The 17517-nt window shown below is 38.5% G+C and overlaps 1 protein-coding gene across 3 annotated transcripts in view; it reads left to right on the forward strand.

Moving 5' to 3' along the window:
- LOC133441604 (clathrin heavy chain 1-like) overlaps positions 1-17517 on the forward strand; it is a 37257-nt gene that overhangs the window by 520 nt on the left and 19220 nt on the right. For all 3 annotated transcript variants that reach the window (XM_061719075.1, XM_061719076.1, XM_061719077.1), the window contains exons 2-15: positions 3796-4003; positions 7542-7810; positions 7918-8079; positions 8236-8349; positions 9445-9618; positions 11668-11865; positions 12095-12295; positions 12699-12851; positions 13926-14048; positions 14935-15072; positions 15423-15587; positions 15708-15888; positions 16975-17138; positions 17247-17372. In XM_061719075.1, the coding sequence (XP_061575059.1) occupies positions 3796-4003; positions 7542-7810; positions 7918-8079; positions 8236-8349; positions 9445-9618; positions 11668-11865; positions 12095-12295; positions 12699-12851; positions 13926-14048; positions 14935-15072; positions 15423-15587; positions 15708-15888; positions 16975-17138; positions 17247-17372 (2376 nt within the window). The remainder of the gene's footprint in view (positions 1-3795; positions 4004-7541; positions 7811-7917; positions 8080-8235; positions 8350-9444; positions 9619-11667; positions 11866-12094; positions 12296-12698; positions 12852-13925; positions 14049-14934; positions 15073-15422; positions 15588-15707; positions 15889-16974; positions 17139-17246; positions 17373-17517) is intronic.

Genomic DNA, 17517 nt, shown 5'->3' on the forward strand with positions numbered 1-17517 from the left:
TGGTCGCCACCCGTCCCTTCAAATACAGAATTGTTCCGTAATTGGGAATTAAAAGATGCGTTCCGTATTGAACCAATACGCACATATATTATGCTCTTATTTATTTGTGTAATAATATACAGGCAGTACTCGAGTTGTAAAAAAAAAAATCAGGGGGGATGGTGGATTTTATCATATGGGGACAGATAATTTGTGCTGATTACAAATAATATAATATATATAATATAATAATTTTATTTCGAACATGCTAAAAAAAAAAAAAAAAAAAATATATATATATATATATATATATATATATTTAAACCAAAGAACAATAGTTAAATAATAATCATGATAAATACAGTATAATATAAATCATAACAATCATAAACAAAAACATGCCTCACTGGCTTTTTTTTTTCCTTTTTTGCATGTATTACAAATAATATAATATATTACAAATAATAGCACTGACCAAAACACCTGCAGAAATACTGCAGGAATGACATAGCAGCAGTTAAATGCAGCCTTCTGTAAGCTTTAAATATCCACTGGGTTTACGTCAAATACATCAAAACACAAAAATAAAAAGCAGTTTTCTGAACTTATCAATATTATTCTGTCCTTCACAGGATAAGTAAAATGGATCACTGCAAAAACTCAAAATCTTAACAAGAATATTTGTCTTATTTCTAGTTAAAATGTCTAATTTTAGTTAAAAAAAAATCTCATTACACTTAAAACAAGACTCATCACTGGGAAAAAACAACATTTTTCACCTGTTTCAAGTAGATTTTCACTTAAAATAAGTAGAAAAATCTGCATGTGGAACAAGATTTTTTTGCTTGTAATAAGAAGATAAATCTTGCCCCATTGGCAGATTTTCCTACTTATTTTAAGTGAAGATTTACCTGAAAAAGGTGAGAATTGTCACATTTTTCTGGAGTTATTTTTCTGGTGATGACTCTAAATGTTGAAATAGCAGTAAAACCACATTCATTGATGAAATGACATAAGGGATGGAAAGGAGGGATGGCAGTTTTACAGGGGGGATGATTTGGACTGTTTTTATTTCAGGGGGGGATGCCATCCCCCCTCAACTTGAGTACTGTATACAGGTGAAGGTCTGACAATTTGAATATATTGCAAAACTTCATTCGTAGTAAATTCAACTTAAGGTGAAACAAATATATTATTTCCCACTACATGCTAAGTGAGATATTTCAAGCGTTTCTTTGTTATAATTTTGGTGATCATGGCTCACAGTTTATAAAAACCCCAAATAAAAAAATCTCAAAAAATTAGAATGAAAATGAAATCAATAAACAATTCAATCATCAAAATGATAACAAATAAAGGCTTAACATATCTTGCTTTGCCTGTAATGAGACTATGTAATATACATGTATTAGTTTCACCTTTTAAGTTGAATTATTGAAATAAATTAACTTTTACACTAGGGCTGGGCGATTTTGGACAAAAATAAAATCCCGATTTTTTTTTTTTTCTCTGAAAACGTGATTTTTCGATTTCGATTTTTTTGGTAAAACTACAAAAGACAATGGAATAAATTCTTTCTTTATTTTTAAAGAAAAATAGCAAACAAATTTCCCTATTGGGAATGAAGTGCAATTGAAAGATACTGTAAATCCTCCTTGAGTTTAGTAAAGTGACAACATTTACAATTTTCTTGACCAAACAAAGGTGACTAGACGAGCTCTGTCTGTAATGCAGCCAGCTGCAAAAAAGGAAAATCGATTTTCCGATTTTCCTTTTTTAACATCGATTGTGATTAATAAATCCGATTTAGATTTAAAATCGATTAATCGCACAGCCCTATTTTACACCATATTCTTCACTTGTAGGCTATATTCTACATCTGGGCTGATGTGGACATAGGAGGTTATTTCAGTTGCTAGTATGGTTGGCTGTCTTTACAGTCATGCAAGTTCAATGCTATTAAAGCACTTTAAAACATATGATTTTTCATATGAAATAAATACATTTCTGTGCATTTTAGAAGTTTTGGGGATGTCCCTTTTTTTTGGCGCCTGCGCTGCTGAAATCGGGGTATCCCTTATTTCTATTTCTGAAAGGTGGCAGCCCTAGGGACTTGTGGTCCTCACTGGTCCCCAAATATGAAACTAGCCCTGTGTTTGGAGCCGGTGTCGTGCCAAAAAGTGATTGCCTGCCAGAATTTGATTTCTCCCCTGATCTTTTCACCTGCCAAAAATTGATTGAAGGCCAAATACAGTTAATGAAAGGTTGTTTCTACCTAAATATGATTTGATCTCATTCTTGAGCTTCATAATATAAACACTAGAGCTCACAGGATTGCTTTTAACTCTTTTAAAGGACCATTACAACACAAAATGGGCATTTTTCACCTGCCAAAAATTGATTGAAGGCCAAATACAGTTAATGAAAGGTTGTTTCTGCCTAAATATGACTTGATCTCATTCTTGAGCTTCATAATCTGAAAATCTGATGTTTTAGCGCTATCGCTCAACGGGGCTGCTGTGCACGCTCCCGCGGCCACAAATCAGAAGAAATCAGATTCTGGCAGGCAATCACTTTTTGGCACAACACCGCCAGTCTCCCGCTGCCGTAAATCACTGACCTCGATACCGCCACATACTAACCTGAGAGCTGTCACCGTGTTGCTGTGATTACTAATAAAAGCATGTTTGGGGCTCTGGTAGCAGAGCTGCTGGGGCTCAGGAAAGAGCCATCCTCTGCAGTCTGACAGCACTCGACGTCATAGCACGTCATACAGCAAGCTTTTGTCACGACGGGGCTTTATTTATTTATTTATTTTTATTTCCCCCCTTACGGCTGAACTGAGACTGAGGTCCTTTTTATGAGGGATTTCTTACTTGAATGTAACGTCGTCATCTCATCATGTGAGATGAAGCGAGGGGTCTGTCAGTGAGGATTAAAACTCATATGTGTGGTTTTAATAAGGCACCCTGGGATGTGATGGCCTTTTTCACATGCACATTAGTCTCGTTGGCTTGGCAGAGAATCCGTGTGCATGTGTGAACGTGTTAATACGGTTTCAGAACCTTGGATAAGATCTTATCCTGGTTTTGAGGAACCACTACATGCTATATCTTTTTTCTGATGGAGTCCAAGGTCATGTTACTCTCTGGTGTTGAAAAAAAGAAAAAAAGTGCCTGGCTGCCAAATAGACAAGAGGGTTTGACACATCTATCCACATGACCATTAAGTCATGTCCCTTAAAAAAAAAAAAAATGTGTATATATATATATATATATATATATATATATATATATATTTATTTAAAAAAAATAATGTGTGTACATAATTAATTTCTTATACTAGTGTATTATCTCAAATAAACATACTCAGGATAAGACTCAACTGGAGACGTTATTGTAAATGTAATGTAGAAAATATGCACCATGCTGGATATTTTTCCAAGGGAAAAAATAAGATTTACTTTGAGCATAAACAGCTAAAATCAAGTCATTATGTTTTTATATTTAAGAGCCTTTCTAACATTGTTCCATCGTGATCGAGTACAATAAATGAAGGAAGAGAGTATATGATGTTGCCCTTAACCATCCTCATTAACTTAATGAGGATGGTTTTCCTTGACAGCTTTGAATTAAATGCTCTTGGGAGATGATACTTTTTGATCCTTTTAATGTGTGTTATCTTAAAATTGATTAATTAAATGCACTTATTTGGATATTCTATATTTGTGGGTTGTTGTTTTTGTTTCGTTTTTTTGGCTTTACACTCTGGCGTCTGTGGGCTTCAACTAAAACTGTCTCTGCATTCATATGACAGCTCCAGAACTTGGGGATCAACCCAGCCAACATTGGCTTCAGCACTCTAACCATGGAGTCTGACAAGTTCATTTGCGTCAGGGAGAAAGTGGGTGAGCAGGCCCAGGTCGTCATCATCGATATGGGTGACCCCAACAATCCCATTCGCCGCCCAATCTCTGCCGACAGCGCCATCATGAACCCCGCCAGCAAGGTTATTGCCCTGAAAGGTAAGTCGCAGCTTAAATGCACATATCAGTTTAGCACATAGCGAGCGTGTTAGGTTTCTCACACCAGATGAAGTAAAAGTTAAAGTTCAGCTGCTCACATTATTTGATACTTTACTTTCTTTAACACACTTGGGGCATTTGTGTAAATTTTGTTTCTGTTATGTAGCCGTCACAGTCTGCTTTTCATTTTGATGTTCATAAGTATACCACCTCATTTCTGTTTGTCAACAAGTGAAGAATGGGGTTACACATTGAGAAATGAAATCATTGCTATTTTATGAACAGTAGCAGTAGAACTAGTATCAGGAAAATGTCATGCTGTCATGAATGCTTTGTCTATTTTGCTTGTTTTTGCTCTTTTTTTCATTTCTTACTGCTCTCTTATGTGTGCAGACGGTGAGTTGAATTTTACATATCATGAGTGTACAAAATGATCCTGTATGCACTTGTCTTGAAATATTTTCATGTCATTGAAAGTATTTTTTATTATTTTTTGAATGCTTAAACTGAAAACTAGCACAAGCAGAAAATAGCAATAATTGAATCTTAAAGCGCTGTATCTTTTTGTGATTGTCTGTTTGTCCTGTTTCCAGCACTGTACATATATATATATTTTATATTTCATCCAGCCATTTCCTTAACAATTTTGTAAAGTTGAGCACAGTATTGAAATTAATGTTTTTAAAGCTTAAAATAAACCACAGAAACATAATCAATTGTAGAGATGGGTTTCTCTGTTATTGTTGGGTGGTAATCAGATTCTGGTCATATGATGGATAAGAAATTGAATAAATATACTTAATTGGTTTTGGTAACATTGAATAAGTTTAGGTGCAAATTGCAAAGCTAAATGTAAATACGTGCAACTAAACTTTCATTAAATCACAATAGAAAAACATTATTATTTTTGCATCAGTTGCAATCCAACAGCCACAATGTAAAACGACTCAAAAAACACATACCAGCCTAAAAAAAGATTAAGAATGCTTAAGCTAAATATAAAACATTGACATTGAATGAGTGGAAAACCTGGTGAATATTTAGAATATAAAAAATGGCTAATGACAATATATAATGTATAAGTGTGTTGTAAAAGGACTGAAACATGCAGGAAAGAAAAATGTTCATCTAAACACTAGAAAAACATACAGTCGATATTTATTAATCGGCAGTTCACATATATATTTATTTTTGGAATCGTTTGCTGAATACTTGTGATGATAAATTTAATTGCACTGTTATATGCATTTATACGTAAATAAATACTTAGCCAGCAGAAACCAGTACACACATACTGGTTTCAAAATGATACCTGCAGAGTCCGTGCACAGGCCATGACTGCTGCATTTTTAGAAAATGTTTCACTTATTTACTCTTATCTAACCTTGAACTGGCAACAAACAGACATTTATTTATTTATTTATTTCTTCATTCATTTGTTCGTTCTGCATAACTTCATACAGCTTTACATGCATTTTTGATCTTCACACATGATTGATCATTTCTTTATAATACAATGTACATAGTAAGTTTTTAATTTGTGTTGTGGTTTGTTTGGGCCAGATAAGGGGCCGAAACAGTGGTGTGCCTTCGCTCCACTGAGCCTTAACTAGAGTAAACCGTGTGTGTGAGTGTGTGATTGCATCTGTCCATCATCCACCTCCATCATCACATGCATTTGTCTACGTTGTGACCTTCCTTATTAATAATCTGCATTTACACCAACAGCAATCTCACATGTTCCTTGTGAAAGGATTGCATTTCAGTATTTATCCTTTTTTAGACAAATTTCAACATACCTAGTATAATTTTTTTGCCAGGGTTTGAGCACTTGATACAAGTCATGTAGTTTTAATCATTTTTGCTTGCACTGGGCACCATCTTTGTTTTTTTTTTTTCTTCAGATGTTAGTTCCAACTAGTGATGCACCGAAATGAAAATTTGTGGCCGAAACCGAAAATAATAATAAACACTTGGCCTAATACCGAACAATGGTTCTTCGCAGTTTTTCATTTATTTTGCCAATTTTTTCACCATTGCATAAATCAAATAAATGTGCAGTGAAATACCCGCCAGTCACAATTTGTTTCGGCGACCTTGAGTGCCTAGAAAGGCGCCTTAGAAATAAAATGTATTATCAATTTGTCTTACTGTACTTATTGTATTTTTTCTTATCCTTTTTCATTTTCTCCCGTTCAAATCCAATTAATCGGGTCGCGATGGGGCGGGGCTGAATTCCGCAATTTGAAGCCTTGTATAATAATTGTAAAAATCTGGGTTATTTTCTTGGAGGATCTCGTCATATCCGACAGTGAGGGTTCGCGCACCGCGTCGGTAGTACGGGCCCTTTTCTCTGTGCTCTCTCCCCATTTTTTGCGCTGTGCGTCCCGTGACAGTCTCCATCACCAGCGGCTTTTCCAAATACATCTCAGCCTGGATCATTTCTCGTGTCCTCTTCTTTTTCCCCACATCCAAGTAATGATCTGACATGCTGACATGTTTGCTGCATTTAACACCGCACGCCCCTCACTACACGCTGTTCGCTGTTTGATTGCGTCATCACACGCCGTTATTAATTGTTCGTTTTTTTCCCCACTTATTTCACCGAACACCGAAAGTGTTTTTTTTTTTTTTTTGCTATTTTCGGCCGAACAATTTGGGTTACCGAACATTCGGTGCATCACTAGTTCCAACCTTGTTTTGGTTGAAGAAATAAGTCTAACACAAAGAAAATATACCGAAACAACATGGTTTATATTTATTGATCCATTTGAGAAACACAGGAAGTAGTGGAGTAAAAGTAATAACTGTAAACAATACAATACAAAATTATTAAAAAAAAATTAACCACAGAATAGTTTAACTAAGAAGATAAGGTTGACTAATGGGACAGAAGCACTGCTGATTGAAGGTCGGAGGATGTGACTAAGCGGCGTTTTAATTATGAAACCACCAGTACTCATTGTGAAGACTACAAGTTAAAACTTTCATTCTTGAGATCTGCACTCAACCATACTTTAACCTCATCCTAGGAGGATGCTTTTGTTTTGGGGGGAAAACTGCTTGGCAATTGGCATTCAGCTTTTTGTTTTTCTTTGGGAGGTGTAGTGAAACCCTGCTCTGAGCCTAGGCATGTGTTTTCCAGAGCAAATGCTTGTTTAACAGAGTAAGTTTCACAGTAAGAGGTCGATGCACCCAACATGACTGAATGCAGATCCATGTCAGTGGTTGCCCGTTTGTTTTGACACTCCAGTAATTTCCTGTGTGTGTTTTGTTTATTTATTTTTTAAACCTTTTGTGTTGATTGGTTGTAATGCTAGCAGAACCCCTTCATTTGGAATAGGTATGTCCAAATGTTGTGCCTAGTTCCAAAGTCTGCTCTGAGTCATGTGCTGTACCTTTTAGTTTCCAGAAAGATTTTTTTTTTTTATTATTATTATTTTTGTTTTGTTTGTTTTTGTTGAATGACTATTTTTATCATAACCTTCTTTGGCGAGCTGTCATGGCATTCTGTAATCTCAACTTTTAATGTTTTCAGCTGCAAAGACCCTGCAGATCTTTAACATTGAGATGAAGAGCAAGATGAAGGCTCACACGATGACGGATGATGTGACCTTCTGGAAGTGGATCTCCCTCAACACCGTTGCCCTGGTCACAGACAACGCAGTGTACCACTGGAGCATGGAGGGAGACTCTCAACCAATCAAAGTCTTCGACCGTCACTCCAGCCTGGCAGGCTGCCAGATCATCAACTACCGCACCGATGCTAAGCAGAAGTGGTTGCTGCTCATTGGCATTTCGGCGCAGGTAAATAATCTGTTGTTTCAACTTTAACATGATAAAAAGCTGATAAATGATATCAATTTACGAGTCCCTCATGATTGCCAAACCTGTTGGTTCTTTGACCTTTACAGCAAAACCGTGTTGTTGGAGCCATGCAGTTGTACTCGGTGGACAGGAAGGTGTCTCAGCCCATTGAGGGCCACGCCGCTGGTTTTGCACAATTCAAAATGGAGGGCAACACCGAAGAGTCAACTCTTTTCTGCTTTGCGGTGCGAGGACAGGCAGGAGGAAAAGTAAGACGTTACCAACGGTGGAGGCTTGCAGCTGCAAAGAAAGAAATCAACATTGATTATTTATTTAGAAAGTATAAATAAAGAATGCACACACAATCTGAGCTGCACCTCTGTAGAGAACCTAATGGTCTCAATTTGTCTGTTTTTGACCACCAGCTTCACATCATCGAAGTTGGGACCCCTCCAACTGGGAACCAGCCCTTTCCAAAGAAAGCCGTGGATGTTTTCTTTCCTCCAGAAGCCCAGAACGACTTCCCTGTTGCCATGCAGGTACTAAAACTGGATAGGACATGTGGAGCATGTTGGTTTATATCTGTAAAAGGAAAAATAATAATATCCAACCATTGTATGATGGGAAACAGTGCTCCCCAGTAGGGATGGGCGGTATGGACTAAAAAATGTATCACGATAATTTCTGGCATTTATCCCGATAACGATAAAAATGACGATTTAAAAAAAAAAAAAAAAAAAATACCATTTCAACTCCACCTTTGTAACTATAAATCTATCACCACATTCGGTCTTTGGAGCCCCCAAAACACTGCTCTGAAAGAATACTAAATGCTACTAAACTACACCAATTAAATTGAATTGATAAAAGATCCCTGTTCCGCCATGTTTGTTACACAAAAACGTATCAACGGGAATTTATCCTTTCTTTCTTTCAGGCTCATTTCTTTCTTTCTTTCTTTCTTTCTTTCTTTCTTTCTTTCTCGCTCATTTCTTTCTTTCTTTCTTTCTTTCTTTCTCGCTCATTTCTTTCTTTCTTTCTCGCTCATTTCTTTCTTTCTTTCTCGCTCATTTCTTTCTTTCTTTCTTTCTCGCTCATTTCTTTCTTTCTTTCTTTCTCGCTCATTTCTTTCTTTCTTTCTTTCTCGCTCATTTCTTTCTTCCTTTCTTTCTTTCTTTCTCGCTCATTTCTTTCTTTCTTTCTCGCTCATTTCTTTCTTTCTTTCTTTCTCGCTCATTTCTTTCTTTTCTTTCTCGCTCATTTCTTTCTTTCTCGCTCATTTCTTTCTTTCTTTCTTTCTTTCTTTCTTTCTTTCTTCATCAACGGGAATTTATCGTTTTTACCTTGAGATGACAAATTCTTACCGTGGAGAATTTTTTTTGACGGTATATCATGAACGGTAAAATATCGCCCATTCCTACTCCCCAGTGGCTCATGTGTCATCACTGCCCTTTTCTGTAAGGGAGTATTTTGATGACACATTTAAATAAGTGACTCTGACCTGCTCCTCCGTGCACGAGCTCTAATTTTGAGTCTGACGAAGCTAAACCCTCTTTTAGTTCAGCGTCTTACTACAGAGCGTTTAAAGTGTTAAGCTTTAATTAAAACTGTGTGTCCCTTTCTTTTGCATGTAGATCAGTTCTAAGCAAGATGTGGTCTTTCTCATCACCAAATACGGCTATATCCACCTGTATGATCTGGAAACTGGAACGTGCATTTACATGAACAGGATCAGCGGAGAGACCATCTTCGTCACGGCCCCCCACGAACCCACTGCTGGAATCATTGGCGTTAACAGGAAAGGACAGGTACTCTACGTTAAAGCACATTTCTGGATGGAAAAAAAAAAGAAAAATTTTGATTAATGTTAAATATATGACTTCATAAAAGCTGGAGCTGGTAAAATGAAATTGTCACGTGTTAAACGCTAGAAAATACTGTCCTTCACTGTATGTAATTTGAATGCAGTGACATCTTTTCCGGATAACTCTTATCTGGACTGCAAGAAGAAATAACATGCACTCGTAAGTTCTTGCTGGGTCAAAGCATGCAGCGACCTGCATTGGCACACAATCTCAATGCATGACCTCAAGTGGCATAGCCAGGTTTATCATGAATATTTCCTTTTGGGCTTTTTGCAGGATGACAGCTGGAGCTTTATAAATCACTGGTGTTAAATACTGTATGACTAAGGAAGTTGGATAAGTGCAATTGATGGCTTCAGCATTGGTTTCCAAGAGAGATTACCAACAAATGCAGTAGATACTGCCCCTGGACGTCATTGGATAGTCATTCGACCCATCAGAACATCGCCGTATGTGATATAGGCAGAGCGACAACCAGACTAGTATAGTGGCGCAGGAATGCCGGTGAATAAAGGTGGTTGGCTTTGTGGTTAAAAACTTGATCCCAGGTGTTAGCAATCCTGCAGGCTTCTCAGTTGTTTTGACTAGTACTCTAGGACGCACTAGCGCAGTGTTTCTCACACCTGGTCCTCGTGGGCCCCTGTCCTGCATGTTGTAGATGTCTCCCTGCACCAACACACCTGCTTCTAATTAAAGGTCCTCATTAGCTTGTCTGCACAGCTCTGTTGATGACACAGGTACTTTTATCACGGTGTGCTGAAGCAGGGTAGCATCTAAAACATGCAGGACAGGGACCCACGAGGACCAGGATTGAGAAACACTGCACTAGTGTGAGTCTGTCACCGTCTAGTTTCATTTGGGTCATTGTAGTCTGTACTGGTGGAAATAACTTTAAATGGGAGTTGCACCAGACCCATTGGCCTGGTATTCTGGCCAGGCTCGATGGGTTATTCACGATGTCTGAAAATGTGCGATAGATTAAACCAATGATCATTTACAAAGCTCTTTAGAATTGCGTTTTACATAAACTTGAAATGTTCATTAATATCATCCGAACACCAAGCATACTTGTGAACAAACCATACACTAAACCCATTTATTTGTAAATGCCACCATGTTCTGTTACACTTGACATTTAGTTGTGATTCATTTCCCCGTGGTACGTCAGCCCCTCTTTACATCAGCTGTGTCCTTCCTGTGACCTTGACAAAGAGAGTATCTCTGGAGGGCAGGAAAAAAACCATCACGCTGCCGCAGCATTTTCGGTGTCAGGCAGCATGTGACAGCCACAGCAGGGAGGCTTAGCTTGGCGGGCGCCAGCACCGTCTAATCCTGTTGTTTGTCTTGGTTCTCACCTGCAGCTTCTCCGTACACGGCTCAGTGTGCTGCACTTGCACACAACAAGACTTACACCATACATCACAACCCAAGATCATTACCATTTGCCAAATTCAGGCACTTAAGTACATGTTTTAGGTTTACTTAGAAGTGTTCAGAGAGCTTCAACTTTAACTGAAAATTCAATTTCAGCTTTCACTCAGTTTGTGTTTACCTGCATCGAGACACACCTGTGGTGGCCGGGCCACAAGGGATTAATTGTTCTCTGCTTATTGTCACCTGTACCATGACTATTTTTAATCCTGAATTTTTATTGCTCAGAAGATGTTGGTGTATTTATTTTTTCTAACTGACCAGTTTGACTTGCTTACTTTTGACAAAAAAAAATTTAAGTAAAATGTGCCTTTTAGGAAACGGTGAGGTCCAGTTAAACCAAGTACAATAAGAGGAAATATGGTCCCTTATGATTATCAAGTGTTCATCTTGTAGGGGTAATATCACTCATTTATTTATAGTATATGGATGAATGCATAGAAAAATGTGATTAAGTCACTCTAATGTTACTCTGGGGAATAAATCCAAAAATAGTAAAAAAAAGTATGAATAGATAAGACAGTATCCCCATTTGTTTAGTTTTTTTTTGTTTTTTCCCAGGTGTTGTCTGTGTGTGTGGAGGAGGAAAACATCATTCCCTACATCACCAATGTGCTACAAAACCCAGACCTGGCTCTCCGCATGGCTGTACGCAACAACCTGGCTGGTGCCGAGGAGCTGTTCGCCCGCAAGTTTAACACCCTCTTTGCAGCAGGGAATTACTCAGAAGCAGCCAAGGTGGCAGCCAATGCGCCTAAGGTACGAGAGGCGGGCCGCCGTGCACTTAAACATTACAAGCAAGCTTAGACTGTTAAGACTAAGCAGATTTCTGTAGCTTAGCATAACCAACACCTGGGGTATTTGTAAACCACGCTGAGATTTGCCTACTGAAATAGAGATGTTTCAAACCACTTCTATGAAACTGTATTTTTTCCACCTGCACTTGTCTAAACTGTTTTTGATGCTACTTGGCCATCTGTTTCTTAAGGGTATTTTGCGGACTCCAGACACCATCCGTAGGTTTCAAAGTGTTCCGGCCCAGCCGGGCCAGACGTCTCCTCTGCTCCAGTACTTCGGCATCCTTCTTGATCAAGGCCAGCTAAACAAGTTTGAGTCCCTGGAGCTATGCAGGCCTGTTCTTCAGCAGGGCCGCAAGCAGCTGCTAGAGAAGTGGCTTAAAGAGGACAAGGTGTGTGTGCAGTGCTTGAGCTTGGTCTTAGTCTAAAGAGTAATAATTTTATGCAAAATAAAATGCATCTGTGCTATGATAAATGGTTCCTGTAAAGTCACAGTCCTCAACTGATGAGATCAATTACAACATTAGAATTTTGGGGAATTGAACATCTGTGTGATCAAACTGTGGAAGTCAAAAATTGAAAGTCAAAACTGTGTCTTTTCTGAATGTGGGGCTAATTTAGAGTCAGTGTTGATAGCTGAGAATAAGATGTTAACCCTGATTTGGTTTAAAGAAGCCTCTTGTGCTGTTTATCTGATTTACTACGGCTGGCTTTTCTTAACAATTTTCTCATAGGTTTGCATCTCTTTTGAATCCTGGGCTTGTTTTTAATGGCAGTCCCTGCTTATGTTTCCAGCTGGAATGTTCTGAGGAGCTTGGAGACTTGGTGAAGTCGGTAGATCCAACACTTGCCCTTAGTGTCTACCTCAGAGCCAACGTCCCCAATAAAGTCATTCAGTGCTTTGCAGAGACCGGACAGTTCCAGAAGATTGTCCTCTACGCCAAGAAGGTGCGTGACGCCTGACTTTGACTTGCAAGTTTATATTTAATACAGTGCAGCAGAAATAAGCAGAGGTGGACAGATTACTCGACCCCGGTACTTGAGTAAGAGTACAAATACTACTGGTCAAAATTTACTCCGTTACAAGTAAAAGTAGCTCAGTCAAAATATTACTCGAGTAAGAGTAGAAAAGTACTTGCTTTTAAAGGTACTTAAGTATCCAAAAGTAAATTCTTTTAAATTTACTTTAAATAAGAGTAAGAGTAAGAGTAAATTTCTTATTTTCCACATCAGTAAATTACTATATTTTTTCTAAATTAATTTAAGGATCTTTTAACTCTTGTTTCTGAGAATTCGATGTGGAGTTGTTGAAAGCAGAGAGGTAGTTCTGCTTCGGCAGACAAAATAAACATTTGAAAATAAATGTCTGTGGTTTGTCTGTGCCCTCGTTTTTTACTCGGTCGAACTCAAACATTGAGTTAAGATACGGCCAAGGATTTAGTGAAAGTCCCTGCTCCGAGTCCGGCTCATTATCAGACTCAGACGACTCAGCGGATTGTCTTTTTTCTCCTGACGCAGGCGTAGCCATTGTTGCGGCTCTGTCTTGACTTGTTGCGGCTCTGTCTTGACAAACGCAGGCTACTTTGGCGGCATCGTTTTGAGGAGGCTTGACGTATTTCCGCTTTACGTACATCCCAGTGGAGAGCGTGCACTGTGATAGGTCTCCTCCTTTGACAAAAACAGCTTGTGTCCAATAGGATTTTAGGGAAGAAGAAAAAAGAGCCAGACCTGAAAGTAACGAGTACTTTTCAGCCTTCCTAGAAATTTACTCGAGTAAAAGTAAAAATATTTGTCTTGGAAATGTATTCAAGTAAGAGTAATAAGTACCAAAGAAATCTAATACTCAAGTAAAGTACAAATCCTCTGGATATGTACGTAAGTACAGTACTCAAGTAAATTTACTCCGTTACTGTCCACCACTGGAAATAAGAATTATTAAATGTTGTAATCTATGTTCACTGCTGTGTGTTTGTGTTAAATGAGGCAGTCATGGCAGGAATTGATGGTCTGCTATTCCTGCAGGTGGGCTACAGTCCAGACTGGATCTTTCTGCTCAGGAACGTCATGCGGATCAGCCCAGAGCAGGGTCTCCAGTTCTCCCAGATGCTGGTGCAGGATGAAGAGCCCCTGGCTGACATTACACAGGCAAGAACGTTATTTGCACTTCCCCTGGCAGTGGTAATCTATAGAGGAGTGACCATGTGACCAGAAACTAGTGATGCACCGAAATGAAAATTTGTGGCCGAAACCGAAAATAATAATAAACACTTGGCCGAATACCGAACAATACCGAACATGGTTCTTCGCAGTTTTTCATTTATTTTGCCAATTTTTTCACCATTGCATAAATCAAATAAATTTGATTTAGGCATGCTTTTAAAAGAAAAATATCTTTTACAAAATTACAAGGTAGAAAACATTAAAAAACTTAATTTTTTTAAATTTCCCAGCATTTCTTAAATATTCCAGCAGACATTATACCAGCAAAGAACAATAACTTAAAATAAATAAATTAGCAAAATACATTTTTTGGCCATCTTTGAGCTTACGTTAGGCTTAACTTACTGAACATTGTAACATAGGCCTTAAAACAATAAAAATGCATTAAAGCGCTCAGGGTTTTTTATCATTTCAAATGATAAATCAAACTTGTAGTGCTGAAAGACTTTGCAGATGTGCCCCCTCTAGATATTTGAGCAGAACATTCATTGCAAACAGCCATTCTTGTATTATTCTTTGCCACTCTAAAATAATTCCACACTGCTGACATGTTTGCACCGCACCACTTCACTCCACGCTCTTCCACGTTTGATTTCGTCATCTAAACGCACCTGTAATAGATTGATTTATGTTGTTTTGGTTCCACCTGCTGGTGAATGTTAGGTAAAATTCTTATGTGGTTAGTTTTTGGTTGGCCAACAGTTACGGAGCGGCCAGTCTATTTATATTACAACGCCGTGCTATCCAGTGGCTACAGCTCTGCTGCTTAATATCTAAACAAACCTTTAAACATGTCTTCTGTCTTCCACAGATTGTTGACGTGTTCATGGAGTACAACCTGATCCAGCAGTGCACGTCCTTCCTGCTGGATGCCCTGAAGAACAACAGACCCATGGAAGGGCCACTGCAGACACGTTTGCTGGAAATGAATTTGGTCCATGCACCACAGGTACGTCTACACAAAATAATTAGACTCGCTTAAATGTCACATATTATGCTTTTCCTGGCTTTCAACGGTTTGATTTATAGTGTGATATACCAAGATTTCAGGCCTCCTAGCTGTTATTTTAAGAGGTGCGTGATTGATTAAGCAGTAAATGAGTTTTGAGTGAGCAGACTGAACAACTTTCTCTTCATGTAAGCACAATTCACACATACAGATTGGTCTTATTAACTGCAAGTGCAGACCAGCCCAGTCCATGCATCATGTGGGGATAGATGCGTGGGATGGGAAATCTTTGATTCCTTTTTGTACAATATTTGCATAATATTTCTGTGTTCCTGTATTGTCTTTTGAAGGTTGCGGATGCCATTCTAGGCAATCAGATGTTCACCCACTATGATCGCGCCCATGTGGCACAGTTGTGTGAGAAAGCTGGTCTCCTACAGAGGGCGCTGGAGCATTATACTGACTTGTATGACATCAAGCGTGCGGTGGTGCACACACACCTTCTTAACCCAGAGGTACAGCATATAAAAAATGTTAAAACCTCACAAAAGACGACTGAGCTTTTGTGCATATTTTTTAATGTAAAATATACCTCATGAGTTGTATTGCTGAATTTTTTGTATTTTTCTTTGCAGTGGTTGGTGAATTTCTTTGGCGCTCTCTCAGTTGAGGATTCCCTGGAGTGTCTGAGGGCCATGTTGTCTGCCAACATCCGCCAGAACCTGCAGATCTGTGTGCAGGTTGCTTCCAAGTACCATGAACAACTTTCAACTCAGTCCCTCACTGAGCTTTTTGAGTCATTCAAGAGTTTTGAGGGTGAGTTGCCACTATCTTAACATTAAAAAACTCTCTCTAAGCTTTATGCATAGTTACCCCACCAACTCCATCATATAAAATGTTATTTATATAGCATCTATTACAACAGAAGTTGTCTCTAAATGTTCACAGAGACCCAGAACATGACACCTGAGAAATGATTATAAACAATATAGACAATATAGTTTATCAATATAAACAATATCAGGTAAAAAACTCCCCTTTAGGATTCATGGTTTAGTATTTATTCATGATATATTGGTCATACCTGCAGTAAAGAGAATCCCTATGTAAAAAAGAATTACCAAACAGTGCAAAACACTCATCATCATGGTTATTGTCTTCGGTCTGAAGCTTCTTCAGATCCGCTGCAGCACAAACCGCTACAGGAGATCCTTCCTGCCCACACCAATAAACCTCTTTACAATCAGTGTGGTTACATGTACATCTAAATCAAGCTATTAGCAACAATCTATTTAAGGATTAAACTGAAGTTTCTGAGAAATCCAAGTATACATGCGCGAGAAGACAATCAATTATGAGTGAGGTGCTTTCGAATCTGCAACGCTGGGTGGCGCCACACGCACTTTTGCGTTGGCATTCTTCCGGTTAGTTCTTTGTTATTCGTCGTCTTCTTCTCCTACTGTGCTAAGCGTGGGTTGTGTATACATGTCGGAATAACTTGAATTAGGACCACATTATCTGACACTAATAGCTCGATCTCAAAAGCTTCCGTTCAGTCCGACTACAGCCCGGCTGAGGTGTGTACATGGCTTTTAAAAATTCAATATCGTGGGATTTAGGCAACAAAACTTTCTGTTAGTGAAGGTAAATGTACGTAATGACTCATTGAAGAGACTAAAATCATAAAAACTACTGCAACAGTTAATCCCCTTTTGGGATTGATAAAGTGTTTTGAATGGAATTAAGTGTGCAGCGTCGTCCACAATCCTCAACATGCTGTAAATCAAACGCTGCGGTTTATGCCCTTTGACTTTGTCATTGTGTCCTTTCTCCTGTGAGCTATGTCCAGTCCCCAGTCTCAAGGCTTTTTCTCAGAAGTTCAATCACGGTTCGTTCTTTCAGGTTTGTTCTACTTCCTGGGATCCATTGTGAACTTCAGCCAGGATCCAGAGGTCCACTTCAAATATATCCAAGCCGCCTGCAAAACAGGCCAGATCAAAGAGGTGGAGAGAATCTGCAGAGAAAGCAACTGCTACGACCCCGACCGTGTGAAGAACTTTCTCAAGGTAAAAACAGGCAGCCCAGAATGAATAACCTACGATTTTACACTTTTCTGCTGTTCATTTAGCCACTGAAGTTGTTGCAATAACATTTCTTAATTATTTTCCCGACAGGAGGCCAAGCTTACTGACCAGCTGCCTTTAATCATCGTGTGTGACCGCTTCGATTTTGTTCATGATCTGGTCCTGTACCTTTACCGCAACAGCCTGCAGAAATACATAGAAATCTATGTTCAGAAGGTACAGTACCACTCTTATTTTTTTTACGTTTGTGGTTTATGGTCAATATTCTTAATCAGAAACACTCTCTACCCCCTTTCCCAAAATGCTTTATCCATCTTAACTTTTACATTTGTCTGACAATGGCAAGAATTATGCATTGAGT

Source organism: Cololabis saira, chromosome 4 (genome assembly GCF_033807715.1).
Source record: "Cololabis saira isolate AMF1-May2022 chromosome 4, fColSai1.1, whole genome shotgun sequence".
Taxonomy (NCBI): Eukaryota; Metazoa; Chordata; class Actinopteri; order Beloniformes; family Belonidae; genus Cololabis; species Cololabis saira.